This window comes from Photinus pyralis, unplaced genomic scaffold (assembly GCF_008802855.1).
Source record: "Photinus pyralis isolate 1611_PpyrPB1 unplaced genomic scaffold, Ppyr1.3 Ppyr1.4_LG6, whole genome shotgun sequence".
In the NCBI taxonomy this organism is placed as follows: Eukaryota; Metazoa; Arthropoda; class Insecta; order Coleoptera; family Lampyridae; genus Photinus; species Photinus pyralis.
This window is the reverse complement of record NW_022170663.1, coordinates 29492910-29520206: the sequence shown is the minus strand read 5'-3', so window position 1 is coordinate 29520206 and position 27297 is coordinate 29492910. Positions and strand designations below refer to the sequence as shown.

The following is a 27297-nucleotide window of genomic DNA, read 5'->3' as shown; positions in this document are numbered from 1 at the left end:
AACTTTTATAAACTTGAAACCCTCGAAGGTCTCAATCAAATTCCAATGAAATCACTGCTCAAATTTGGAATAACATTCGGATAAAAAGAAATTACAAAAATCTGACAGAAAAATAAAACTATTTGGATTTAAATTGACACATGAACTAATCACAAGAATTAAAGAAATTTCAAAAATTACTTACACTTCTGTTAATGATAATAATCCAATAAATTGGGCAGGACCACTCGAAATTCTTCTCCGTCCCCAGAACCGGTAAAACACTTGCGCCGCTTATCTCGCGCGTGACGTTGTTTGTCGAAAATGCAATTAATTATTGTCCGATAACAATTTTTTATCAACACCTGACCAGATAAAACTTTAAACTCACCTAACAATCTCTTTTCCCTTAGTTACTCGTTTGAAATTTTTGATACAAACTAAATACAACAAATAGAATTAAATAAATACCGGATAAATTTTATCAGAAGCGCAAGACGTCGTAAATGATCCAAATCGCTATGCTGCATGTAGTTATCAAACTTATGAAGGCTATTTAAAAACGAAATGTAGCAGGAGCGCAGGATTGTAAAAAAAAACTTAACGGAAACGAGAGGTATCAGGAACGCATATAGGTACTACAATCCCCCCCTCCCTTTAAATGCATATAGAAGTATTTTTGATGGTTTCAAAAATTACACTTGCTTTTATATAATGTAACAATCAGTCTATTATTTGAGGGTCGTAATGTTTATGGTGCTACAAATATTTTTCCTTTTAAGTGCAGAAAAAAGTATATAGCCTTGGTCGGTTTCAAAATTCCTTAAGAAAACTCACTTTTACAGAAAGGGAAATTGAACATATTATGAATCTAAAGGGAAGTATGATACACTGATAAAAACTACTGAAAAGTACAGCAATATAATCGATTAGACGTACAAAACCCATATGAAACTTACCTTAGAAGTTAACATTACGCATGCTACGACACCTAAACTCCACCAATCAACCGAATGCCCGTACGATTCCAAATCCAACATCTCTGGAGCTGTAAATAAAACACGCAACTTACCTGAGAGTTCTTGCAGACGAAAGACAGTTATAAATAAAACAACGAACAAATCGTATTAAATCATACTTTAATCAAACATTCCCGATTTTCATTGTTTATAAAATAAATTAAATTTGCTTAATTGCGTTAAGTAATCAAATCACTTTTATTCATATTATTATATTTACAAACTAGAGCTACCACACTGCGATATCAAGTATCAAGCTCGAGGAATTTCTTAAAAATATGTGTTACTTTGTTTATAACTATCTGGTCTGGTTCTGACTATGTGTGTTGTTTACATAATTTACATGAAAAGGCAGTGGACATTTCCAATAAAGGAAAAATAATTCATGTGTTTGATGCAAAGTTGGCCTCTTTTATTAGGAAATACCAACTGCCTCTAATACATAACTGAAAAGACTAAAGGATGTTAGTAAAAATTTTATTTTCTTCACTTGTCACCGTAAGCGTAATAAAAGAATTGAAACTCAGGTTTCACACTGTGATGTAAAATTGTGTTCATTGTTATATACAAAATAAAAAACAGCATGACACATTAAAGGCACTCTGCCTCAAATTGTTTAACGTGTCATGATGAGTAAAGAGTCACTCAATACACTCACTCTGAGAACTGCTGTTATGTTATAAGTAGAGCAAACTATCATAGTGCAGTAAATTATATTAGTACCGATTATATTCAGAGTGAAAGTACTTGGTTTACATTTATAATGATAACACATTATGCGATAATTATTATTTAAATAGATATCTCAAATTTTATTTGTCAAGCTAAATGTGATTAACATCTTATACAACACAATAAACTTTCAAGTATTTTTAACGATTATTTACATACATGCAATGAAAAAATACACAAATTGCTACGACAATATTTCTTATTGCAATAAAAACACTGGCCGAAGGAATGTTGCTTTACAGCGATAAAGTCTCTTTAATCAACTTTTTCATAGCGGAACCTACTGATGTTTCCGAGGACGGACCGGATAAAGAATAGCGAAGCTTGAATAAATACGGTTGTATGTCGTGATAGGATGTATCGAATATTTGATTTAAGTCGGCCTGATCTGGCACTTTTGGTATATATTCTTCTCTATTCATTACCTCGGTGATATACAGTATTTTATCTGTCAAAATTTCACCCACTTTCTCCCTACACACTTGTCTTTCATCTTCATTGGTTAAACTAATTAATTCAAGTCTAATCGTCCAAACTTCCCACGGCGAACACTCGGGAGGTAGCATCCAACGACTCGGCTTCTTTTGAAAAAATTCCAAACTAATTTGACCTATGCCTGTACCGTCACTACCGCGAAGCAACTCTGAAAAGTTTGAGATCTCTCTTTTAAGCGTCCTGTCTAAACTACTAGACGTACAGCACACGTAAGTCAAATCGATAAAATCACAATCGATGTCTGTGTAACCGATGGTACCGACAGAATAACTGCTACCATGATATACAAACTTTCCCACCGATCTGTGAAACAATATCGTGTGAAATAAACTCGCTACAGCTTCGTCGACCTGCCTTCCTTCCATGGTAAGTTCGAAAATCTCAGACCTTGCATTCATATTGTCCGATATACAAGGTTAACTATTTTCACAACACAGTTTTAAAACACACGTAACTCCGACGGTTACGAGGAAAAGGTACAATAGAAAAAAATCACAGTTTAAAACCTGAGTGTGTACGTCTTTCATTTACTTATACGCAGTACCACTTTAGAGAGTCACGTGACGTTGATATTGTTAGTAGGTTGTTATAGCATCATACCCATATATTCAAATGTGCCACATACTCTTCTAGTCGTACAACCGTAAGCTACCCATTTGGCTAGTCCGAAATCGGTTATTTGAATATGTCCTTCACTGTCTAGAAGAATATTTTCGGGCTTCAAATCGCGATGAATTATGCCGGCATTGTGAAGAAAATCTGTAACAATTTCGGATTTTACATGGATTTTTTTGTGTAAAAGTGATAAAATTTACCCAAAGGAACATTTTCGAGTTGGAGAGCCGCTTTCCAAATTAATGAAAAAGGGATTAAATAAGTTGAGCTTGAAACTCATTTTGATAAACAAAGAAGTTTTTTCGGATCGCCAAATGTAATGGCTGTTTAAAAGCACCTTAGTTCCAATAAAAAAAAATGAGGTTAGATCCAAAACTTTTTTACCTGACTCCATTACACTTATTTTGAAAACGGAAGATTATTTGGCGATCATTATAAAGAAACTTTTGTAATAAAAAAATTTCTGTATCTCATTTAATGAAGAAATTACAGGGTCATTCGGAAATTGACAATTTTCTCTTGATCGAGCATTTTCAAATTTTTTTGTTAATTTTTTTTTTTTTTGTTGGGCTGTTGTGGCCACCAATTTTGGTAAGTATGAATTACATACTATTCCTATATTTCCTTAATGTGTTTTTTATGATTATTATTATTATTATATATAAACACTAATCGTTACTTGATTTTAATCTGTGTGATTAGTTAACCAGGCGGCTAGAGCTGAGTTCTCACAAGAAACACCGACCATAATAATAATAATACTTTATTAATCCTCTGAGCTCATAACTACTATGGGATAAGTCAATTCAAATAAATTTACAAAGCATTAAGGCATTTTCCTGTCAAAATTGGTGCACGAATAAGGATTATATTTCGGCACCCGGTCCAAAAATGTTGTTTATTTATCAACATAGTCCACCCTTTTGGTGCCCAAATTCACAAGTGCATGCTCTACTGGATCCACAGCGCAAGGGGTATATTACATCAGGAAGGGATATTAGGCATTCTAGGGGATGATCCACACATGAAATTAATTCGTCCTTTTTTCGAGATTCGATTTTGGGCGCCCACTGGTCGCATATTTTATGGAAGGGAGAGTATATCGACGTCGCTCTCCTTTTAGAGAACTACAAAAAACCACCAAAAAAACGCAGCTTACGTTTCCTTTCAGAAATATTCTTAATTATATTATAATATTTTTGAACTCTCTTTTGAATTCTCTATTAAATGACCCAAAAAGTAAAAAATTACTTCCATAAGAAAAAACAAAGTTGGTGATGCTCAACCGGAGACGAAACGTCGGATTTAAAATTTGAAACTAGCATCTTGTGGAGAGAAAAAAGTGCCCATAATAATGTGTTATTTGTTTCGAAATATCTTTTTAAATAACTTCAGTAAAAAATAAAAACGATTTTGCAAAATTTCGGTGTTTCCCGGATATCTCCGAAAGTAGTCGGAATTTTTTAAGTTTAAAAACTGCATTTTGTTAAGCATCAAAATACGCAACTTTGTCAAACTTAAACTACCTATCTATCTCTTACAGTTCCCGAGATCCCCATGGTGGCCCAAAAATTAAAAATTTTTTTTGGCACGACAAATACAATATTTGGAATACTCTACATCCCAAACTATGATGAATCCACCAATACAATTTCCTCCCACATGTCCCATATGAGGGACAAATGTAATTTTTAACTTAGGAAAGCAAACAAAGCGCACTATGAGAAATTAAGACTCCTAACTTGTGTTAATTAAAAATTTTTGGCCGTAATAAGACGCCGCCAAAGTCGTGAAATAATAAACATTGACAATGTTAGACGGTGTGTCACAATTTTTCGCAACTTAAACGAAATTGAAATCTTTAAAATATAATTTTTTGAAAACGGTTGATACGCCGATATTTTATCGGTATCTACGTTACATTGTTTCAAAAGTATCTAGATATGTAACTAAATAGCACGTTTGCACCTTCAGAAGCAGTATGGTGCTTATGGACATACAGTACATACATGCTTGCCAAACTTATTAACAAATGTGACAATGACAGCAGGCGATTATGTTGTTTTTCAATTCAATCATATGTCAAATTGACATCATTGCGGTGAGGAACAAGGATAGACGCAAATTAATAAGAGAGGCATTTAGTTTATAAGACCCCATAGCCATACTGCATTTGGAAGTGCGAACGCAGCATAGTACTGGATACGATTATCTAGATATCTCACAACACTGTGTCAGGTGTAGGGTTAGCATTTGTTTTCCGCAGTGGCCATTATTGTTTAAAGTGAAAGTATCAGCATGGAGGGGTCGAAGGATGAAAAACGAGCGTTTCCTGACAGCTGAATTTTGAATTTCCATTTTTTTGGGCCTATGAAGAAGCATTTGAAAAGTTGCCATTTCATTTGACTGCACCTCGTATAATCCTATTGGCCGCCGAGACTGTACTACACCATTAAAAGGGTCCAGAACAAGAGAGGGATAATAAATAAATATATAAAATAAATAAGTAGAGACAATTTAAATTCTGAATCAAGTGAGCCGATAGGCTAGACAGCCCGAAATGAGCACCTGACTTGACTCGAAAAAGACACAGGCCGGCTTGATCCTCGGTTTGAAGTGAGGTTAATAATCCTCCTCACACTAGCAACGTGATAAAAGCCGCAAGAAAAAATACCAAACATTGTAACCTCAGAAGATGGAATACAAATTGTAATTCCAGACAGAATCTACCTTCCCCATCTCTGAATTTTTTTCTCTTGCTTTCAGAGACCGAGTAAATAAGAGGAGGTACAGAAAATCTGTTCTTAACCTACCAAAGACCACATAGGATCGCTTCAAAACAACCTTAACCCTCTGCAGATAACAATACAAGCATCTTCTACTCCACTCAAGTAGACACGTGAACATCAGCTGCAAAAGGAGCAGGGGTTACTTTAGATATCATTAAGGACTTGGGTAATTATATGTGGAGTCCCATCCAAAGACGTTACACCCTCCACTTTCACCCCAGTTTGAATTACAAACTGCTTTACTTAAACTAATGAACATTTACTTACTTTTACCAGCAGAGCACATGCTTGGGCAACTCTACAAACTGCTCATATGTTTGTTTTTAAAATTGTTTAATAATTAATTTGGTAATTATTGACACACCCTCTACAATTATTATTTATACCATTGGATAGTTATCACGTGTAGGTGGAGCATAGGAGGTTGATAAGGATGAGATTTTGCTTATGTCATTTTAGTTGCCCCTTTCTATCTTAGAAACGGTTTTGACCAATTTTTTGATATTATCTTTTGTTTGTGTAAATGACCTTCTACTTACCTAATGCTAGTGCAATTTCTGCTATGTACAGTTTCGTAACAGGAGTGGGTAAAATTGAGTAGGCTTCTAACAACTTGAACAATTCTCCCCGTTCTGCAAAGTCAGTTACTGAAAATTTTGGGATTACATTAATTAAATAAGGAACAAAATAATTTGTACCCACCTATATATAAATGGGACCGACTTTGCCAATGATAAGGCGAGTTGATAATGAAGGTGTGATGACCGCAAATACTTTGAATGCGTACTTCGTTTTTTACCTGGTGAACCGCTTCGTCTTGTATAACCTTAAGGAACAAAATTAGTACGTAAGGGCAAAGTATAATTCTTAGAAATAAAACCTGCGACTTTGGCAAGACTTTCAGTGCAAAAATAGAATTTGTTTTTAATTCCTGCACCTTGTAAACTCGTCCGAATGATCCAGAACCGATCTCACCAAACACTGTGAAGTTGTTATCTAAGGTACTTGAATTGTATCGGAAATCGGGCATAAATATTTGTATCAATTGGGTAAAGGGCCATACTGTTTTTCTTCGTTCATTTTTCACGGCGATATATCTACAATAGAATAAAGTTAAAGCAATACAGAAAGAAAAATAAGCTAACCTAAGCACTTCTCACCTTGGTTGTAATTTGGGCAGCTGGTTCTCAGAGTCGACTGTGACCGAAAATTGACGCTAAAAAAAGTTTTGTACAAATCGAACAATGATGTAATAAGAGCACCTTCTGTGTAGCTTTCGTCACTTCTATATTTTCATTACTTTTATACACATTTAAAGCATTTGGTTTACAGTTTGAATTTCCCATGTAAATAAAACCAGCAGACTACACTTGAACTGTATAAAGAAATTGAACTTTTATGACCCAACCAGTACAATGATGCATCATAATTTCACTTTGTTTTGCGTTGACACATTTCATAAACCAAAAGAAGGAAAGACGAGGAAAATTCGCAATTCACATTTCGCTTTTAAAGTTAAAGATAAATTAAAAATAATAAATATACAAAGCTACAGCTGGTTTTTATTATTTTTTCCTTCGCAGTGTCTCACATCACGAAACACGATGTATGTGAACCAAATACACGGTGAGTGCTATGTTAGGCTCACACCTTTTGTTTGCTTATGACGAACTACCTACTGAAAGAGATGGGAATTGTTACGTCTGTGTTCAAATGACAAAGGATTAGTTCCTCTATCGCATTTCACGTCCTTTATGAACTCAAGTCAGCGCATCTTAAACTTTTTACTGGGCGTTCAGTGTTCCTTCAAAACATGCCAAGCGTCTTTCAGAGCTTTCTATTTTTATTTGAAGCTGTGCTGTAGGTTCTCAAGACCCCGCCGTTTGACCCAAAATGGCATTGCTGAACTTCATTCGGATTCAGATTTCATTCTGACTAATTAGATGCGCCCTTAAAAAACATGAATTTTGACACCGTCCCGTATTTTTAATTTTTTAAGACTGTAATTGAGCGATAATTGCACACCTCATATGGCATTTATGACATATGAGGGAAATATTCTATAATAGCATTCCGTAAATTTACTTTTCATCCGTATCGTTCAATGTTGGTTTGTTTGAAATTAATTTTACTGCACGGTATTTAGATCTTTTGCGTTTTCACCAGTTTCCGTAAATTTATTTTGCATTCATGGCGTTTAAATTTTCCTTTTACAATACATTAACTTTACCGCACCGCATCTGCAGCTTTTGTTTTTTTCTTGTACTTGACGTCTTCACGTGCGTTTTCTTTATGTGGGGATTTCTGAAATCACGTGTTTATGGGAGTAAGTCTAGTAGAGTTCAGGCTTTTGCTTATAGCGTTTTCGATTGGCAAAACTCGTGCTGCACGAGTGCAATTTTTACGTTCTATTGGTAATTTTAGGGCAATTTTCTGTGTTCCATTGGCAAATGTGATGCCACAATTAAGCACTCAGTGCAAATTTCGACGCACGAGGTCCGAGAGCTCGTGGAGCTGCTAGTTAACAAATTTTCAAAACACTTGCGACAATTTGAATTTGTTTCTTGCGTTGGGAGAGTTTTTTGCCGTCATCTAGCGATAGCGAAGATGATGAACTAGCCATAACTTCTATTTTACAAAAAGTTGCACTTACTGAACGCCAAAAATTGGTCCTTTACAGGAATTTCAAATTTATATTCCTCATCGTTTATCATAAATAAGACTGAAATCGTTTGTCATTTTTTAGAATAGAGATTTGTCGATTACCTAAATTTAAAATTAGGTTATTGACAAATGACAACAAATATTTACGAATATTTATGTTCCATTGAGAGCAATTTTCACATGCATTTCTTCAGTTTCTCGTGCAAAACTCGTGCAGTACGAGTTTTGACAATCGAAAACGCTATTAGATCATAAAGCATGGTTCTCGTGACTCACCCTGTATTATGAGGTAGATTGGGTAAGTAGAGTGGAGTTACAAGCGGCGCAGTGTAGACACTGCTACTTTGATAAAAATGTTTGTTTGTATTGTTTTGGTGGACGTTGGACAATGGAGATACAGGAAAAGGGTTATAATTTCTTACTAATAAATTATAATTAAATGTAGCCGTAGTAATTGGCAGATTATTCGTTTCTAGTTATAATGTTTTCATTGCCAAGTAACACAAAAACTTCCTCGACTGAAGAGTCTATCGACTCCACATCTAGTTCTTATGTTAATTTTCCTCCTCCTCCGAAATTAAGTACCGCCGCTTCGTTTTCTCCGCGACTTACTTATAATTCGGCCTCCGACAGTTCGCTAAGCGACTTGCAACAGAAACCAAAGAGAAAGAGTAAACGGAAAAATGTCAAAACATTACCGGCAATCGGAGTGTTTTGGGATATCGAAAATTGTCAGGTACCGAAAACAAAAAGTGCTACCCTCGTGGTACAGCAAATTCGAGAACTTTTCTATAACGATTATCGTGAAGCCGAATTCCTCGTCGTATGTGACGTCAAAAAAGAGAGCAGCCAAGTTGTATCCGACCTAAACGATGCGCAGGTATTATTCTGTCGAACAATCAATCAAGTAACTCCTACACTTCAAGGTTAATCTCATTCACGTTTCCTCGACGAGCAAAAATGCGGCGGACGAAAAACTTCGACAGTCGTTAAGAAGATTTTCGGAATTGCACAAGGTACCGTGCGCTATAGCGCTAATATCTGGAGATGTAAATTTCGCCGCCGATCTGTCCGATCTGAGATACCGCAAGAAAATGCACGTGATACTAATACACAATAATAACGTCGCGGACGCCCTGATTTTATGCGCTAACGAAACTTTTAATTTCACGACCATTATTGAAAAAGTGCCCGCAAACTTAAAAATGAAGGTACACGAAAACTGGTAAAATTTGTGATCTTTTTATGCGAATGTTTGTAGCCAGTCGCGAACCAGCAGGTGGATTTGCTTGTTTTCAATCTGCCTTTTAATATCTGCAATGACATGGGGCGTTTAAAATCTCGTTTGAAGTTATTGTCGGATAATTGCGGGGGTAGAGTGTTAGCCGTTCACAGAGAATTGGGCTACGCTGTAATAAGATTCAGTTCGTCTGATTTTGCTAAAAGGTTTGTATCAGTGATATTTTCCAAATCTTAATCTTGCCTTCACAGTTTATCTTTAATGTCCTTGTGGGGGTATTATCTCCATCTGCACAATGCTTGAATGTGCATTCTTTGACCTTTCAGATATCTGATTCAGTGCAGTCTTTGTGTAATAGAATTACAATTGAAAGCAAAATGCCTTGGAATAAGCCTTACAATAGAAATAAGTAATTTTCATTTTTTCAAGGTAAATTTATAATATTTTATTTTCAGGGCGCAAAAACGTCTCGATGGTGAAGATGTGTTTGGCAATAAAATTCAAGTTTCACAACCGGTGATCGGGAAAGAGTCGCTAGTCAAAAACTATACAGGTAATTGGGCCACATGTCAAAGTAATCGACAGAATAACACATTAAATATTCGTAGGGAGAAAAGCACGAGGTGAAGATGTTTCCCAAATTCGAAGTAAGTCGGATCAACATCCCAAAAATAATTTGTGGCTGCTTGAACAGAAAGTAAGTACCCTGCATATTCCCACTGCTCATGTATCAATAATTACTTTTTATTTTGTACATAATGCACTCGGTAAAATGACATCACAATGAAAGCCTCTTTTGTCTCATATGTTCATGTTTGTTCTCATCAGGAAGTCCATTATAATAATTTGAAAAAGTGCGGTGTTTATATTCATATGCTATAATTAGTACATCAAAGGAACTTACCTGAAACTACTTGACCAATGTGCAACCCCTCGCCGCCATCATATGGTATCAGTTACTCTTTCACACAGGTTGCTTTAAGGTTTGCCAGTTGTTTTTTGTTTACAGCAAGAGACTAATTAATAAAAAATAATAAATTATGTTATTTATGATCATGTGTGAAGCAACAGTTTCTAATCTACTATCTTACAATGTAGTACAATGTTATAACATTGTCTATTGGAGAAGTAGTACCCACTGGCCAAGATTATTCGTTCTACCACGAATAATTTGATTGATTTTTATCTAAATTTTCTCCAATCATGCAGAGAAGCATTCAAAGATGTTATAATTTACCTCTTCCTAGTAGCTATACACTGTGTCCAAGGTAAGGATGTTTATCACGGGGATCCCGTAATCCATAGAAGATATGAAGATTGTCAAATTTGTCCGGCAGGTATTCTCTCACGATTCGACGTTGTGCGCCGGTGCACCATCCTGTTAAAACCAACAGCTTCCAACTTTTGTTTTTTTGTGGGTGCCATCGTTGTATTCGTAATAAAAAATGCTATGCTATACTGTATTCCATACCCCCAGACCTCCAATACTACGATTTTCGACAAGAGCACTCAGATTCTCATAGTTAGTTTTTAGAAAAAGATAGACGAAGCTTTCTTTTCTGTGGAGTATGCTGATACTAAATGTTTTTGGGGAAGAACGTATAATAGCAATATTTTATTGCTAACTATATTTACATTTACATTTATTATAATTTTTTTAAATGTCATTTATTTATTTATTCCTCTCTTGTTCTGGGCCCTCAACAGGCTTTCGCCCAATTACAGAGTGACCCGCATAATGCCATACAACAACAAAAATATTTTCATAAAAATCCTGAAGAAAGAAAATGTTAATATCAATCAAAATTTAACAAAACCATATTATTCTGGAACAAAAACCAACATATTAAACAAAAAAAGTTGTATAGTCGTAGGTAAAATAAATATAAAGCACAAATCTATCCCACGGTCGAGGTTTGTGGCTATTTCTTTTGGATTGTGCAGTGTCGCCAATACCACCAACTCTATGGTTGGGTTTGGGTACGTGTAACTAATTTAAAGACGTTGCGTTTTTTTTTGTCCAGGATTGATGTATGAAAAATCGCAATTCAGGACAGTGCAGCTAATTCCGGGACAATCTCGGCCATGTGGCAACAGTATCCATACCCCCTAGACCCCCCCCCCCCAGTCGTATGATTTTCCACAAGAGCCTTCCGATTCTCATAGTTAGTTTTTAGAGAAAGACAGACGAACCTTTCTTTCCTGTAGAGTATGCTAACTTAAAATGTTTTATGGAACGCGCCCGGGGTTATACCCTCCAGTAATACTCCCCAGCAGTACCCTCAGCAAATGAAGACTCGATAATTTCTATTCCCTCATGCTAGCTTTTGAGAAAAGGTAATAAAATTTTCATTGATGGCGGGGGAGTATTCCATACCCCCTTAAGCCCCCGGTATTAAGGTTTTCCACAAGAGCGCTCCGATTCTCATGCTTAGTTTTTACAAAAAGACAGAGGAACCTTTCTTTCGTGTGAAGTATACTTGTTTTTGGGGAGGAGCGTTAGTAGCATTGGGGTTGTTTAATACCCCTCAGACGAACCTTTCTTTCCTGTTGAGTATGCTAATACCTTTGCCTATGGAGGGGGGTCAATGCTAACACTAAATGTGTTTGGAGAAGAACATATCATCCATACCCCCCACCAGCAGCAGGACATGATGAGAAGGTTCGTTGGTCAAAATGGGGTACACTTAGGTTGCAATAAATCCACAATGCATGCTTTTATGTATGAGGAGATTGTGGATGTATTGCAATCAATGGCTTGATTCAATTTTCTAAATTTGTTTATTTAATTACCAAATCCTCCCATGAGAATGCTGTGAGTTATAGTAAAAGTACTACTACCCCCCCCCCCCCTCTCCCGTGCTGTGTTCCCTGTAGCATAAAAGGATCTCATGGGGGTAGCTGGAGGCTTGTTTCATTTTCGTGTGCTCTTTTTGGTCCTCGAGAACAATTATTTTATTTATTTATTTATTTATTATCCCTCTCTTGTTTTGGGCCCTCAACAGGCATGCGCCCAATTACAGAGTGACCCGCATAATGCTATTTAGAGGTGCCTCTGCAGAAGGTCTTAAGATGGTCTATACTACTCCGGTATTTACCTTACGAATTAGGAAAACTGCAGGAAAACCTAATTCGGAGTAGCCGGTAGAATGCTCGGAACTGGTCTAAGGTAATTTCCATCTCCGCCACAGATGAAAAATTCACCTCAACCCAGGTTCGAACACCCGACCTCCGGATCTATAACCCAATGCTCTTACCACTGAGCCATAAATCCGATTATGTGCAGGTGCACCATCTTGCTGTATCCAACATTTGCGAACTATCGTTAGGGGCATGTTTCGATGTTTCATTTCTCCCGATTGAAACCCTGCTGTAATAGCACTGCAGCCAAAATGGTGTAAAAATTCCCTTGACCTGGGCAAAACTGCAACACAAATGATTCTTTTTGCATTTTTGTTGTGAAAAGTGTCTTTTTTAACATACTTCAAATGCCCATTAATCCTGGACCAGTAAATCCGTGAAAATCCAAGATGGCGGTGAAGTTTTGTATTTTTTATTTAAAAATTTATAACTTTGTTGTTTCAAATCAGCAATATCAATAATTTCACGGTTTGTATGAATGTAATGCAAAAGTGCAAAAGTACCTAGGTACCTTGAATGCACATTTTTTCCAAAATGGTAGCCATTTAAATATTTTAAAACTAAATAGCTAAATATTTGTTTATACTTTTATTTATTTTAAACATTTTTGCCAAATTTCATTGAAAGAACAAACGTACATTTTTATAATAGTATGTGAATTATTATAATATTATTGAATAAAAATAAATAAAGTAATTTATTATTATTAATGGGAGAGTGGGTTGTGATATGTTAGGACTCGACATCTCTTGTAATTAAGATCAAACTATACAGTGAGTTTTTTTTTAATGTGAACATAGGAGTTTGCATGCAATGTAATTTCCCTATGTTCGATTTTAGAAAAAACACATCAATCTATGGAGATGTGCGCGGTTCACATTCCCAAAACGCGCAATTTGTGTGACTATGAACAGCAATTCATAGTCTTTATGATGAAGAGCACTCGGTAAGATTTTTTTAATTAAGCCATGTGAGGCCATAGCAACTTTAGGATAAATTTTTCTTAAACTTACGATAACTTGACTTCACATGGCACGCGCTGACATCACAATTCATTGTGAACCAACCTTCAATTATTTGTAGGCCATGTGCACCTGGTATTCTACTAATTTGCTTTATTCAATACATAAATGAAGAAAATAAGAAAATAAATAACGCAAACAATTACAATAAATGTTCGAAGTGTCCTCCTTGACATTCTAAGCAATAACCTAACCGATTTCGTAATTAAATTGGACGACGGTATTTTTAAAAATGTGACAGCTGTCAATTGTATCTACTACTCATTTGAACTACTCAATAGATTGATGTGTTTTTTTTTAAATCGAACATAGGGAAATTACATTGCATACAAACTCCTATGTTCGCATTAAAAAAAAATTCACTGTATAAGTTCCTTTGGTTTATTAATTATAGCTACAGGATGAGTTTTTTTTTCATATTCACTGTGGGTATCTCGTAAACCATTACAGATACAATGGGCAAAGTTATGCACATATTTATGCTGAATTAATTTTCCTCAAACGAAAATGGTCATTTTCCAAAATACGCTGGTGTTTATTTATTTTCAAAGATATCAAAAAGTAATTTTAACAAACCCCTAGTTATTTTTTCTCAGCTTCCTGATGGTGCTAAAATAAATTTTATTTGACTTGTGGGTTTCGAGTAAATCACATCATTTGTATTTATTATGGACGCCACATTGGATTTTTACGTCACTCGATAGAGAAGAAAAATTACAAAACCAGTTATACTAAACCACTTAGTATTTCATTTGGGAAGCAACAAAAATACACGATTTAATAATTGACGGCATCGTGAGCAGATCGTGACGTGACCGATAATCTGAATCAGCCTTTATAGAGAAGGAAAGAATCCCATCTTAGGAAATCACTTATGTACACCTTTAATGCTTTGAAGAATGGTACAAGACGACATTGTCTCCCTTGCGTTTACCCATAACGAATTTCAAAAAGAACTGAAAAAAGTGCAATTTTGCAAAGTGTGCGTGTTTATATGTATTATGGTATGAGTATGATTATAGTATATAAATAATGATGAAAAACATTGGCCGAGTCTGAAAGGAAAAGATCGAGTTTTTCTAGCAAAAAATTCTCTTTTATCATTATGATCACTCAATGCGAAGCTGATTAATTATGTATGAAGTTATCTGCAATAGCTATACGTTTCGGTTGGTTTAAATTCTGTTTTCAACGCAGGTGTCTACCGTCAACAAGTCTCACTTTTCTCCAAGAGATACAGCAACATCGGAAATGGTACCACTTTGTGTAAAGGTAGGTATGTTATAGGGTAAGTTTACAAGTGCGTAACTGCATAAAACCATAAACGACCAATTTTTTAATAACTGTCTTAACACCAATTTTTGCATGGTAATCAAGTTGCTACAGGAATTATACAGTTCTTTTATTTTCAACTTATTGGAATTTAATTGTTCCTTAAACTATGTGAAACCATAGTTGCCTATGACTTTAGTAGAAGGGTCTTTCTTCAACAATTATAACAATACACTATTTAATATAGTTATTTTATCACTACTTACCGTTAAGACCATATTGACAGATGCAGATGCAGATTTATTTACAAAATTACTTTTATAAAATTCTTGCCTCATAATAGTTAACACCTAAAATTAACTCTCTTAACTCTACAGACGGATGCGCTTTGTCCACGTCTATCATTTTCACTTCGTGAGCACCCTCTTCTGACACTCCGTTACTAAGATATTCACGCAACAAGTAAAAAGGTTTTCGCCCTAAGGAGAGCAACTTTAGCACATTTTCCATGCATAGATCAGTACTCAAATGCCATAGGAACGGACTATTTATGTGTACAGAAGAAGAAAAAATGTTTACCTTCACTAAAAGCATCTGCGCATGCGCACATCGATCGTCAGGATTTTACTTGGCTTAGCTGTCCGAGCTATAAGCTACCGAATTTCTACTAGTTTTCATGTGAAACGAAAAATCCGCAATTTCAAGATTAATAAATTATGTTTTGTCTCTTTGTTAATAAGAAGCTGCATGTAGATAATGTTTCATTAATTACACTAAATTTTAATTATTCTGCTAGGGCCAAGACAATTATCCGTGTAATGGTGATGACTCAAAAATGAGACCCATAGAATTGCTCATATCAAACCTCGATGTTTCCATTGATACGAAGGAGTTGTCTACGATTTTATTGAACAAATTAAAGCAATATGTGATGGTAAGTGGAATTAATATCAGCGAAAGTTTTATTCAGTCACGAGCTAGGTTCTAAATTTTACATTAAAAGTTCAAACCGATGGAACGCTCGCCGCAATCATTACAATTGGCACTCAACAAGAAGCTCAACTGGTGATTTCTCATTTGCACCATCAACGTATTGGCAGTAAACGCATAACTATCTCCTACATGCAGCCTAAATCGGATTCGGAACAGCTACGACATATAGTTACGGCATTGCTGCAGGTAATCCATCACATTATTTTCAATAATCGTGTTAAGCGACTGCGTGATGACAAATAGGCCGAAATGAACGGCGTTTGTCGAGATCCTGTTTCAGTGATCTCCAATTGCCGTCATGAAATATTCCCATTAAAGCGATACTGATCGTATTTTACATAGCAAAACCTGTTTGTTATTGCCAACGAAATTACTTTGTAAACTTTCAGGAGACGCCGAATAATCGAATGCCCCTTTTTAAATTCTTCGGTTTAGTCGAAGATCGCTATCAATGTAACATATCACTGTCGGAAATCAATCAGCTGAAAGACATTTGCAAGATCACTACCGGCCAAGGTGGAAGAATGATTTCGTTAACAAACAAAGGAGTCGCTTCCTTAAGTTTGCAAGGCGTAAGTCTTATTCAAGAGATCCTAAATTTTGTAAGTTGCACATTTTCAGTCGTTATCGCTATACGCCTATTGTACATTCCATTGTCCGGAGGGTCAGGAGAACAGAGGATGGGGGGAAGCGCTGGATTTTTCCTTACCTAATATAAAGATTTCGCTAAGTTTATTTGAAAGTCAAGTGAACAAATTGCTACGTTCCCATTTCGGGTGTTTACCATTACTGAGGTAGGTACGTTTGAATTTTCTTCGCAATGATCTGATAATAATTTTAGTTTTCCTATATGTTATGCGATCGAAATTGGGCAAGGTCTGCCTGAAAATGATTACGGTGTACCATTGGAGCATTTAATCACTTGTATCAACAATGTGCAATTAGTATGTGATAAACAAAACAGAAACGTTAAATATCTTAAATGGAAAAGTGAGGGTAATAAGGAAGGTAACGACAATTATTGTCTTTATTATTTAACCTTAATTTCACTTCTTAGAGCTACATAATAATAGTGCAACGTCAGTATTAATGCCAAACGTCACCATTTTCTGTCGAGAAGTAGTAGATTTATTAAAGACAGTCGAGAACTGTCAACTGTTACTTTTACGTTACATTCCGACTTATCACCATCACTTTGGGCGACAATGCCGCGTTGCTGATTATGGTTTTACGCGGCTTGTCGATCTCTTTGAGGCGATTTCTCATGCTGTACAAGTAAGTATAGTAGGATCTTCCTTAGTTTGTGCGCACGTCATCACTAAGTATGTTTACATAGTATCATGCGAGCAATGGAAGAGAATGCGTATGTAGGCAACCAGTGCTGCATTGTGGGTAGGATACCCATTACACCTACGACTTCTATTGACCAATTAAAAAAAATATTTCGGTAGTTATTTGTAACATGTCTATGTCGCGATCTTTTACTAACAAGGTGGACATTATTATTCGGACGTCGGACGAAAGATTAGAAAAAATCATTTTAATTGTTTTTTCGTAATTACAACGCCCGCAGTAGTTAGCAGCAGAAGTCGAGAAGCGACTAACCCCATACCGTTACTTTCTTGTCAAGACGACGGATGTTTCATGACATTTTCGAATCTGTGTAAAACTGGCGGTTCTTTTTATGCACAAATGGTAAAGGAAAATGAATAAAAATTCATAATTTTCTGTGTAAGAGAAGACGAGAACATATAAAATATATTACGCAACACAATCAGGCGATGTCAGGGAAACCTTCTTCAGGACAAAAACCCCACACAAATACACGACTCAAATTAACAAAGATTACAAAAGCAAAAGAAAATCCACAGAACATTTCAAATTGTGTAACAATAAAAATCAGGTCGCAGTGCGCTAGCACCCAGATCGAGCTTACCCTCATAGACGTCTGCAATCAAGCGCCGTAGTCGATCGGAACCTGTCTACTGACAGGGCCCTCAGCGCCGTCTGACTGTCACTGCATAGGTCATGATGACTAACATCTCTGCCTGAAACACTGTGCTAAGCTAATGCCAGCTCTCGGTTTGATCACCCATGCCCATTCCCCTTTCTGTTAGGGACCCTCCTATAAACCTCAGGTTTGAGGAACAGGCACGGTGAGTTCATCCACTCCCTATCTGGAAGAGTCACTTTTTGGTCTCAGAAAGAGAACCCGGAGCACATCCCTTCTTGGGAGGAGGGGACCAGATCTGATGGTTTCCTTCCAGATCCGCCCGTGCTCAAGGTTATGGCGTCGCTTACTAATGTGGTCGCCTCTTCTACCTGCCCCTACTTTCCGACAGAGCAAAGGTGGTCCATCCAACCGCTCTGACAGTTTTGCTACATCTTTGAGGGCGCCGGTAATAATTCCGACGCCTTTTCGAGGTTGATAGCGAGGGGTTGAGCTCCCTCCGTCGCAACGGTACTGGGTTCCGCTGCTCCGGTGGAGCTCTCTCCCTTACCTGGCGCAACCCGAGCACTTGCTTTCGTCACAAAAGTGATGCGCAAGCCCCCCCGCGTGTGCCTGAAACCGATAGGATGCCTCATCGACACCAAATGCTAGGAGAACCCTACCGGGCTCCTCCCTGCGGAAGAACGTCCTCCATAGACTTGTCCTAAGCCAGGATTTTTCCTCTGGGGGCGCTTCAAGATGGTGGCGTGTCATCCGGGAGCCCGTATAACACAGCCATCACCTGGGTTACCCTAGGGACATGCCCTGGAACTTTCAGACACGCGCATCCCAGGGCCTAATAAAAGGGCGGCCCATAGGTTCATGGTGCACCCGCAACTTTGGGTACCCCAGAATCTCTAGGCTTCTTCTCCTTTCTGAGACACTTGTCTCTTTCTCGATCCAAATAACGAATAAGATTAGAAATCAGTTGCTTACTTCTTCTTTGTAAACCCGATGGCATTTTGGGGTTATACAACTTTTGACGCAGAATATCGCAGTGAGACTTACGGAAGTTATGCTTTTATAATTGTTCGTTATGAAACTAACGGATTTTTTGTCGGCGAATGTAGTAAATCGCGATAAAATAATAATAATAAAATAAAAACGATAGCATACAGTTGTCAAATTTGCCGTGTCGCAATGTAAACGTAAACCACCACAATTTCAATTGGCAGGTCACCTGAAAACAAAAAAAAACCCTTTTCGCTAAAGGTTTTTGGTTTTATTTTTGACATAATGCACAACTGTGCTTCAAGAACCTAAATTTTGTAATATACATTAATCAGTCTAACATAAACGTAATTCCCACGTTTATTGTGGTTTAAAATGATTTTTTTTGTTAAAAAGTTGGCATTACAATATTCCCCAAAAACTGAATTGATGACGTGCGCTCAAACTAAGGAAAATCCTACCTTAGTTGGTTCTTTTAAGAAACGGAGATTAAAATAAAATTTTCAGATTTTGGGATACGGCTCGAAACGTATCGTTACACTAACTCACGCTACCCAAATGCGAAGGTTTACGTCGGATTTGCTACGAGTTTTAAAGGGCCAACCGTTAAAACGCGTTGCGGTTTCAAACTTCGTCGCCGCTTACCAAAATACGTTTCATAAAGCGTTCAACCCGGTCGAGTACGGCCTGTGCAGTTTCGAGGACTTAATCAGCAAAATACAAGAGGGCGTAGTGGCTGTTGTTTCAATAGATAATGTAGAAACTATTTGCATTCCGAAGAGGGAGCAGACCGCGGAAGAAATACAAAGGACTAAACAATTCGCGCTAGAGGTTCAGCAGTTGTTAAGCCACACCCCTTACTGTTCTATGCTGTTCAATAAATTTGTGCCCGCATATCATCACCATTTCGGTAGGCAGTGCAAAGTTTCCGACTACGGATTTTCTAAACTTGTCGAATTATTTGAGGCTATTCCGGATGTGGTGGATGTAATTATAGAATTCCGTCACCGCGTTCGATTTACATTGATGTTTTTAGCTGGAGGGTCAGTGCGATGTAGATCGAAATATTAAGCTAAAGTCACATTTGGCTTTAGAAATCCTCGGAGTGCAAATTCAAGCTATTATTAAAGAATCCAACTATTCCGCGTTACATATTGCAGATATTTTTGCAAATTTTAGGCAGAGACACGGATATTCTTTAAAGCCGGAGATGTACAACTGTAAAGATCATTTGGAATTGGTGCTTACATTAAATGATTTTGTTCAGGCAAGTGTTTTAAGTTAAAAAAAGGCAGCTAAAGTGATGTTTGGATAGGTTATCCATGGAAGCGCCGGAACGCTACTGGCGATAACAGAGGTAGACCTGTCTGTCCTCAAAATGCGCGTATGGGGATTACTATTGCAACCACCTCATATGGCAACTATTACAAAATTTATATACGATTATCGGGTTCGTTTTCTTGGAACGTTACCCATAACCAAATTAGAACAACTCAAGTCTGTGATTATGGTAAGTATTCGGAAATTGGAACGCAAGTCGTCAACTTTAACGTGTTAGATGTCCAATAATGGTGCAGAAACCTTCGTCTTCTTAACTCCGTATTATATTTTGGCAGCGCAGTTGTATCATTTGTTGTTTGTAAATGGAGGACACATTCCTCTGGCCGATGTAAATAAGATATATTTTCGAAAGTTTGGGAGCTACCTGTATGCATCCGACTATGGACTGAATTGCTTGGAAGATTTATTCAAGCAAATGTCATTTGCGCTTCAGATTGTAACAAGTGGAAAACAGTTGAATGTTACTTTAAATGAAAAGTTATCAGGTATTGGGCGGTCACGAACTTATAGGTTAAGATGGACTGCTGACCAAACAGTTGCATAGAGGTAGAGATATTGCAGCCTTGGAAAATGACATGTGTCACAACTCACAGTAATTTATTTAGAAAACGGGAGGTTAATGCAAGGTTATTTTATTTCATTCTAATAAATTCTAATAAAACAACCTTGAGGTTAATGCTTGTTTATTAGTTGATTTGAATTTCGCGCCAAGTGAGTGCACATCATGGCTGCCCCCATGTAGGTGTCATTTATCAATTCAGCATTAACAGTCCGCCATCTTAATTTATAAGTACGTGGCGGTCCACTTTCAGTTTATTAAGTTATAATCCGCTACTAATAAAGTTAGCACTCATTTTGTACCACTTATCAGGGTCTATATAGGGGTTGTACCTCATCACAAGTGGATTCATACACATTTTTTTGTCATAATTTGTCCATACAAATTTTTGTGGAATAATCTTGTACTGCTCTGTACCATAAGGATCAGATTTTGCACTGCTATGCAAAATCTACATTGAAATTTCGGCAAGCTTCTTTTTGTAAATTAGAATTTTAATGTTTCAATGGTTCAGGGTAAATCATTCATTTTGAAGATTGGGTAATGTTTACAACACCGAGGTGCGGGGGTGGGAGGGGCCGAGTCACAGTCCCCAAGCGTGAACACCCAAGCCCATCTATCTGAAACGGCGACTCCGCCAGAGGGTGCTGTGCCTCCCTTGATCATATACAGTGACTCTGTCAAAAGTATCCAAAGCAGATCATAATAACCAATTTTTATCATAACCGATCAGAGTTATATGGAAAATTCGTGAAGGAAATTGTTTTTCCGAAAAATCTAAAGTCAATATCTATTATTGCCCTCCAGTTCTGACTAATACAAAATATGACCACTATAGTCGGGGAGCCCACTATGCTAAATGTGGATTTACTCGAGCGTTGTAGAGACCTATCGAACTTTGCAAGTTAGATGGTAGAAAGAAAAAAGTTATATGATATCAGTACATCCATCTACCGCTGGGGGGCGCGTCTGTTGCAGGTTTTTAATAATGTACAAAAAAATAGTATAGTAATAGTACTAGTACTATTACTATATGATTTGAGTCAGCTGACATGTTTCACCTGCTGAAGGCACTAAACTTTATTGACGATTTGTTCTACTTTTGGCTTGTGGAACTCGACAGATTATATTCACATATATTCAAAACAAAAAATCCAACGCCCTCTATAATGTCAAGGTAATGTTTCTTTTTTTGCAAGTTTATCACCTTCCTAACGCTCAAATCCTCAGATTATTGAAATGCACACTACTCGACACGTAGTTAACCCACCTTACTTTAATCTGACGCGCTTGAGTAACTCCCAAAAATTCCAAATCATGCCGGTAAAGGGCGTGGGAGATCCCGCAGCAACCCGTCATATTCCTATTCACAAAAATGCAGAAATCGTGTGGGAAAAAAATTATATATTTGCTACGAAATATTATTACTGGCAGTTCCGGCGAACTTAGCACCCCCGCCGGGAGTCTCGCTTTTTCCCGTACCCCGTTTCCGTTTTTCACCGTTACGGTGGTAACTTCGAGACGTCTCTTTATGAGTACACCTTAATGCCCTCAAAGAAACCTACGCTCAAGTCCCTTTTCGCCTGTAAAACATAAGATCTTATTTTTCCTGTTCCCGTTCCCGTAGGAATTTCGGAAAGTATACATAGGAAACTTAATTGATACGTTTGACGGTCAATTTATTCTCCTCTCACCTGAAGTCAACGGTTTGGATTCATCTAGAACCGTAGTATATCTCGCCATCTATTAGTTACATTTGCGATTTAAAAAGCCTCTAACCCAACCTCTAAAAAGCATTATGGGGGTCACTCTGTAATTGGGCGAAAGCCTGTTGAAGGCCCAGAACAAGAAAGGGACAATAAATAAACATTTTTTTACGTCTTTCCGTGCAATTTTTTGAAAATTACCTTTTATAGAAACCTTGTCCTGACGATATCAAAAAAATTATCTAATTTGATGAAGTCGTTCTGAATTGATGCGCGTACGGTCATTGACAAAAGTAATGATCGCCTAATAGGTAAACTCTGCAGCATGGAGGAGAGAGCCTAATTTGTTGGTTCGCATTTCCAAGTTGCACAATATATTCAAATGTTGATTGTGTGTGCTCAGGATCTACCTATTCGACGATCATTACTTTTGTCAATGACTGTACATACATTTCGGCGATCCATTTATAGGGGAATTTTTCGAAAGAAAAAAAAATTCTTTATTTGATGGTTTCATCCGTTTGTCTGTTGTCTGTTCCTCGTCAAACCTTCGCCAATCGATTTCCACAAGTTCAGGGATCAGTGTTATTGAATATGAGCCGCATTAAAAGTCTGGTTAAGCAGGGTCGTACTCATAGGGGATCTAGGGAGAACTGAATCCCTTCCGTTCCGTTCCTTCCCCCAAAAAACCAGACTCTGATACAATCAATATTATTTATTTATCAAATTTTCCCTTTTTTTTAGTTTTACTGACTGCAGATTTTTCCCTTCTAAACCTCTTTTCCACTCGCAAGCAAAAAGAACAACTACAACTGTATATTGAAAGTAATTTAATTTCAAAATAGGTTCTTACAAACACTAATATCTTTTGTTTACGTTTTAACGTAATTGCAATTAAAATGGCAACTTTATGTTTTAAATAAGCAAATTTCTTAAAGTTGAATAACATACATCTAAACAATTATTTATTCACTTTTTATATCAAAGAAAAATACAAACAATAAATGGACCCTTGAATTTGGACGGATCGTTATATTGAAATAAAATTTAAATTCTTGAAGAAAAAACGAATCTTGAATCTACACCAAATTCAACAGGCTCTTCTTTCTACACATTACTATTTATAGTATTGCATCAGGGTACAAAATGACCCCCCCACTTTTTTGACATAGGTAGTAGATGTAATATTTGTTTGACTTTTACTTTACCTAGGATCGCGCCTAGGATAAAAGATATGGAATCATAATTTAAGTAGTAATTTTGACACTAAACTGACGCTTGCAAGTGCCACATTTTCTTTATAAAGCGAATTATTTTTAAAACTACAAATTCTTCGTATATTAATCATGTAATAATAAACTCAAGTACAATTAAAAAATGAAAAAAGGTTAGGCGGAAACTTTCTTGTAAACAAAAAATTTAGCATTGTGCAATCTGCGCATGCGCACACGTTTAAATATGCGATATGTTTGGCTTTACTTGAAGAATCTTTAGTTAAAATTTCAAAAAAATATCTACAAATAAGAAATTTGACATTGCGCAGATCTGATTTTTGCAATATACGATATGCTTGTCTTTACTAGAACTATGCTGCCATGGAACAAATGCTGTTCTGTCATAACCGCAACCCTTGGAAGTGCTGAATATCATACAGGAAGTGCTGAATATCATACAGGAAAGGAACTTTTCACATTTTTCATCGATTTCTATCGAATTACTTAAGTTTAAATTTTTTTAGAGCCACCCATAATTTAGGAGCATGTAAATGTTCTCATATTTCTGTCTCTGACGCAATACAAAACTATCCACCTCGTGTTTTTAACGTACAAGAGCTTACGTATCTGGTAATGAAACAAGTTTTTCAAAACTTACTGCATCGCCGCCCAGGTGTGTTTGCACCTATATGTTGATTCTGTGAGGTTCGTTTATATTTTGACCAAATTTTTGTTTTTTGTTCGTTTTTGAAACAATAGCAATTGTTTCTTGATTGTGTTCTTAAATAAGCACATACTCGCGTACACAGAATTATGCGATCTAATTAAAAATATATAGGGGGGGGGGGGGCACTAGCGCCGTGTGTTCATTACTTTGATATGTAAAAGTTGAGTGTGAAGATGGCCCCGCCCCGTTTTTTTCGACTTGCATGCATGTAAGTTCTACAGTTTTAGACGGATTTTAGCAGAAGTATAGTAACAGGCTAAAAAATGAAAGCCAATTTCTCACTGCACCTCATTTTTTAAACACTCGTCGACAGGGGCAGACTGGGTACTTACGGGCCAGGTGGAATTGCATAGGTTACGGGCCATTAAAGTATTAGTGTAGTAATGAAGGGGGGGGGGGATGCACCACAAAAACATTTTTTGCTTCATTTTAGTACTCCTTTTTCGGAAATCAATTACAATACAGGTTTTTTTAAATTGCAGCTGATAATTAAAAGTAACAAAATATACAATCCAAACGAGGCGCGTCGCCTATCATTGTATTTCAGCACTTTCATGCTACGACAAAAAATAATAAATTCATTGTAAAACACTTCAATTAAAACAGAATTTTTAAATTTTTTAACAACCTGACATCAACCCCAATTAGAGAAACGTGTTAATAATTTATTAATAGTGCAAGAAACTAAATACAGCACATACTTATAAATTTCCAACGGGCCATTATGACGTACAGGCCAGGTGGCAATCGCCACCCGCCCCCCTGGGCCAGTCCGCCCCTGCTCATCGAGTTGTATTAAACTTCTTGGTTGTCCATTAACAGTTTATTAAGATAAGTGCGTTACGCCGTTTCCCTGCCAAAATTGGTAAATAAATATGTACAATATTTGAAAATATTACAATCCTTAGGCGAGTCTGCATCAAAAATTCAGATTTTGACGAAATTGAGTATCTGAGGCTTTGTAAATATTAAAGATTTTGAAAAATGGGCCAAATAATGGTACAAATTAATACACAATCAGCATGATGTATATGTCATGGTGATGTTGCAACCCCATTGTAGATTTGTGCCTCACTTTTCAGTATTTATTAACAGATGTGCTAACCATATTAGAAGGAGGGTTACAACTTAATGTCCCGTCTCCAATTTCTTTGCGATCCTAAACAATTTATAAATTTGCAGATTATCGAATTGAGATACCAACTGTCGTGAAATGTGATCAGTCATCGAATTGGCCTTCTACGTCTACCCACCTATACCGTAATTGTTTTAGTCCGCCCAAACCCGATATGTCTTTTTTAGATGTACTATAAATACTATAAATAACGATACATTGGGTTATTTAAATTATGTTGTAGGACGGTTGGAGCAACTTCAGTATTAGAAACGAATCCGATGCCAAGTCCCAAAGTCAGCATTACGCAAATTCGAGCGCATTCAATGCGAGCATACCAAAAATATCGTCACCTCATCCGACAAATTTGCCTACACCAGATAAATTAATGTCGCAAGGTTGTATAGTGCGAAGTTTATACATAATTTAATATTCTCGCAGATGATTCCGGAGTGAATACCTCTCGCAATGATTTCACAATGTTCTTTAATGACAATTCCTTATCCGAAAATGAGCAAGTCAGCATTGGTAAGTTTTAAACGTGTTATTTACGATAGACAATTTCATTACACACTTCAGGTGGTACTGCCCAACCGAGGAATTTTAATAAAATAATGTTTAATTTTAATATGTGATCTGATGAGTAAGTACAAATTTACACGATTATCATACTGGTCATTGATAAAGTGCAACTTACTTTTATTCGTTGATGTTGTACCGTGATACTTAATTTCAACAAAATCGTTAGCAAAACTGCATTTTGTTAATATTTGTTTTTTAATTTGGGTCACGACTATTGTTCGATTTTTTAGATTAATTATGTAAATTAAGTGGATACTTTTGATACGTTATGTGCTGTATTTTTACACTAAGATATAATGTTGCTCAATTTTTGTACTTTTAACTTAATAAATTTTGATTTGTAATTTTCTTTATTAAATCATATTACAATCTCTATTCGCAAATACTAAACAATTAAACTGGGCTTAATCCTCCTTCATGCCACAACCGACAGGGCCATGCCTACGTTCCCACACCATACGATGTTTCTGCTTCATATAGGCTGCCTTCACATTGTGATAGGCCCCCAAATCTCCATCTGAATGACAAAGTGGTAACCACAATTAAATTTATTAAAGAAACTTACATTTGGTAAACCAATCTGTAGCCCCGTCCTCGTATTGCTGCAGAAGGTGTTTACATTTTTCTAAGTGATCGGGGGCTTCATACACCATACAATCTTCAAAACGTTGTCGTAAAATACTCAATATTTCGCTATCGACTTGCCTATTAAAACGCATAAGTAAATGAACCGGTTCAAAAATCTACCCTACCTGTCTCTTTTATATTGCTGATCCGCTTCGAAGTAGCAAATGGGATCGTCGTTGTAGCACTGATCGATCGTAGGAACTCTCCTAAATTTTTGATGGTACCATGGGTAACTCTGCTGGTTTGGTTCGACAATTTTTTCTACAAAACCAGGGTAAATACAGCGTTAAGAGGACAATATACCTTTAATGAGAGTGGCCGGATAATCGAACAGATTATAGAAAGACTTCAAAAATTTTTCAATAAAGTTGCTATGTTCTGATGATGGCATTGCTCTATTTTATTAAATAAAACCTAAAAACTAGATTTTACGTAATGATATAATCAAGATAAATTGAGAGCAACTTCTAACCTCAATTACTGTCAAAAGTCTCAAAACAACCTTAATACCATAGAATGCAGTTT

The 27297-nt window shown here is 36.6% G+C and overlaps 4 protein-coding genes across 5 annotated transcripts; 1 reads left to right on the top strand and 3 right to left on the bottom strand.

Moving 5' to 3' along the window:
- Positions 1–893: 893 nt before the first annotated feature.
- LOC116173822 (serine/threonine-protein kinase S6KL-like) lies at positions 894–7224 on the bottom strand. Its single transcript, XM_031491532.1, has 7 exons — positions 6892–7224; positions 6790–6845; positions 6510–6726; positions 6332–6455; positions 6169–6276; positions 2826–2984; positions 894–1027 (listed from the first exon to the last, which is right to left on the bottom strand). Exons 1-7 carry the CDS (start codon positions 6973–6975, stop codon positions 909–911), a joined length of 867 nt encoding a protein of 288 aa, XP_031347392.1. The 5' UTR covers positions 6976–7224; the 3' UTR covers positions 894–908.
- Positions 1102–2826, bottom strand: LOC116173823 (autophagy-related protein 101). The gene has a single exon (XM_031491533.1). The coding sequence runs from the start codon at positions 2621–2623 to the stop codon at positions 1967–1969; it is 657 nt and encodes a 218-aa protein (XP_031347393.1). The 5' UTR covers positions 2624–2826; the 3' UTR covers positions 1102–1966.
- A 1422-nt stretch (positions 7225–8646) lies between the features above and the next one.
- On the top strand, positions 8647–26489 carry LOC116175179 (meiosis regulator and mRNA stability factor 1-like). 2 transcript variants are annotated; one of them, XM_031493300.1, is made up of 20 exons: positions 8647–9173; positions 9220–9504; positions 9555–9739; positions 9989–10086; positions 10142–10230; positions 14894–14968; positions 15765–15902; positions 15950–16147; positions 16351–16533; positions 16583–16755; positions 16803–16969; positions 17019–17236; positions 19410–19889; positions 19939–20169; positions 20218–20412; positions 20461–20728; positions 25632–25753; positions 25808–25961; positions 26005–26091; positions 26143–26489. In XM_031493300.1, the coding sequence occupies exons 1-20, from the start codon at positions 8775–8777 to the stop codon at positions 26196–26198; spliced, it is 3801 nt and encodes a 1266-aa protein (XP_031349160.1). In that variant the 5' UTR covers positions 8647–8774; the 3' UTR covers positions 26199–26489. The 2 variants fall into 2 exon arrangements, with proteins under 2 accessions (XP_031349160.1, XP_031349161.1); XM_031493301.1 differs by lacking the exon at positions 8647–9173 and having other exon boundaries at positions 9367–9504; positions 9559–9739.
- On the bottom strand, positions 26473–27260 carry LOC116175183 (NADH dehydrogenase [ubiquinone] 1 beta subcomplex subunit 10). Its single transcript, XM_031493304.1, has 4 exons — positions 27076–27260; positions 26898–27033; positions 26711–26850; positions 26473–26662 (listed from the first exon to the last, which is right to left on the bottom strand). The coding sequence occupies exons 1-4, from the start codon at positions 27161–27163 to the stop codon at positions 26550–26552; spliced, it is 477 nt and encodes a 158-aa protein (XP_031349164.1). The 5' UTR covers positions 27164–27260; the 3' UTR covers positions 26473–26549.
- Between the last annotated feature and the right edge of the window lie 37 nt (positions 27261–27297).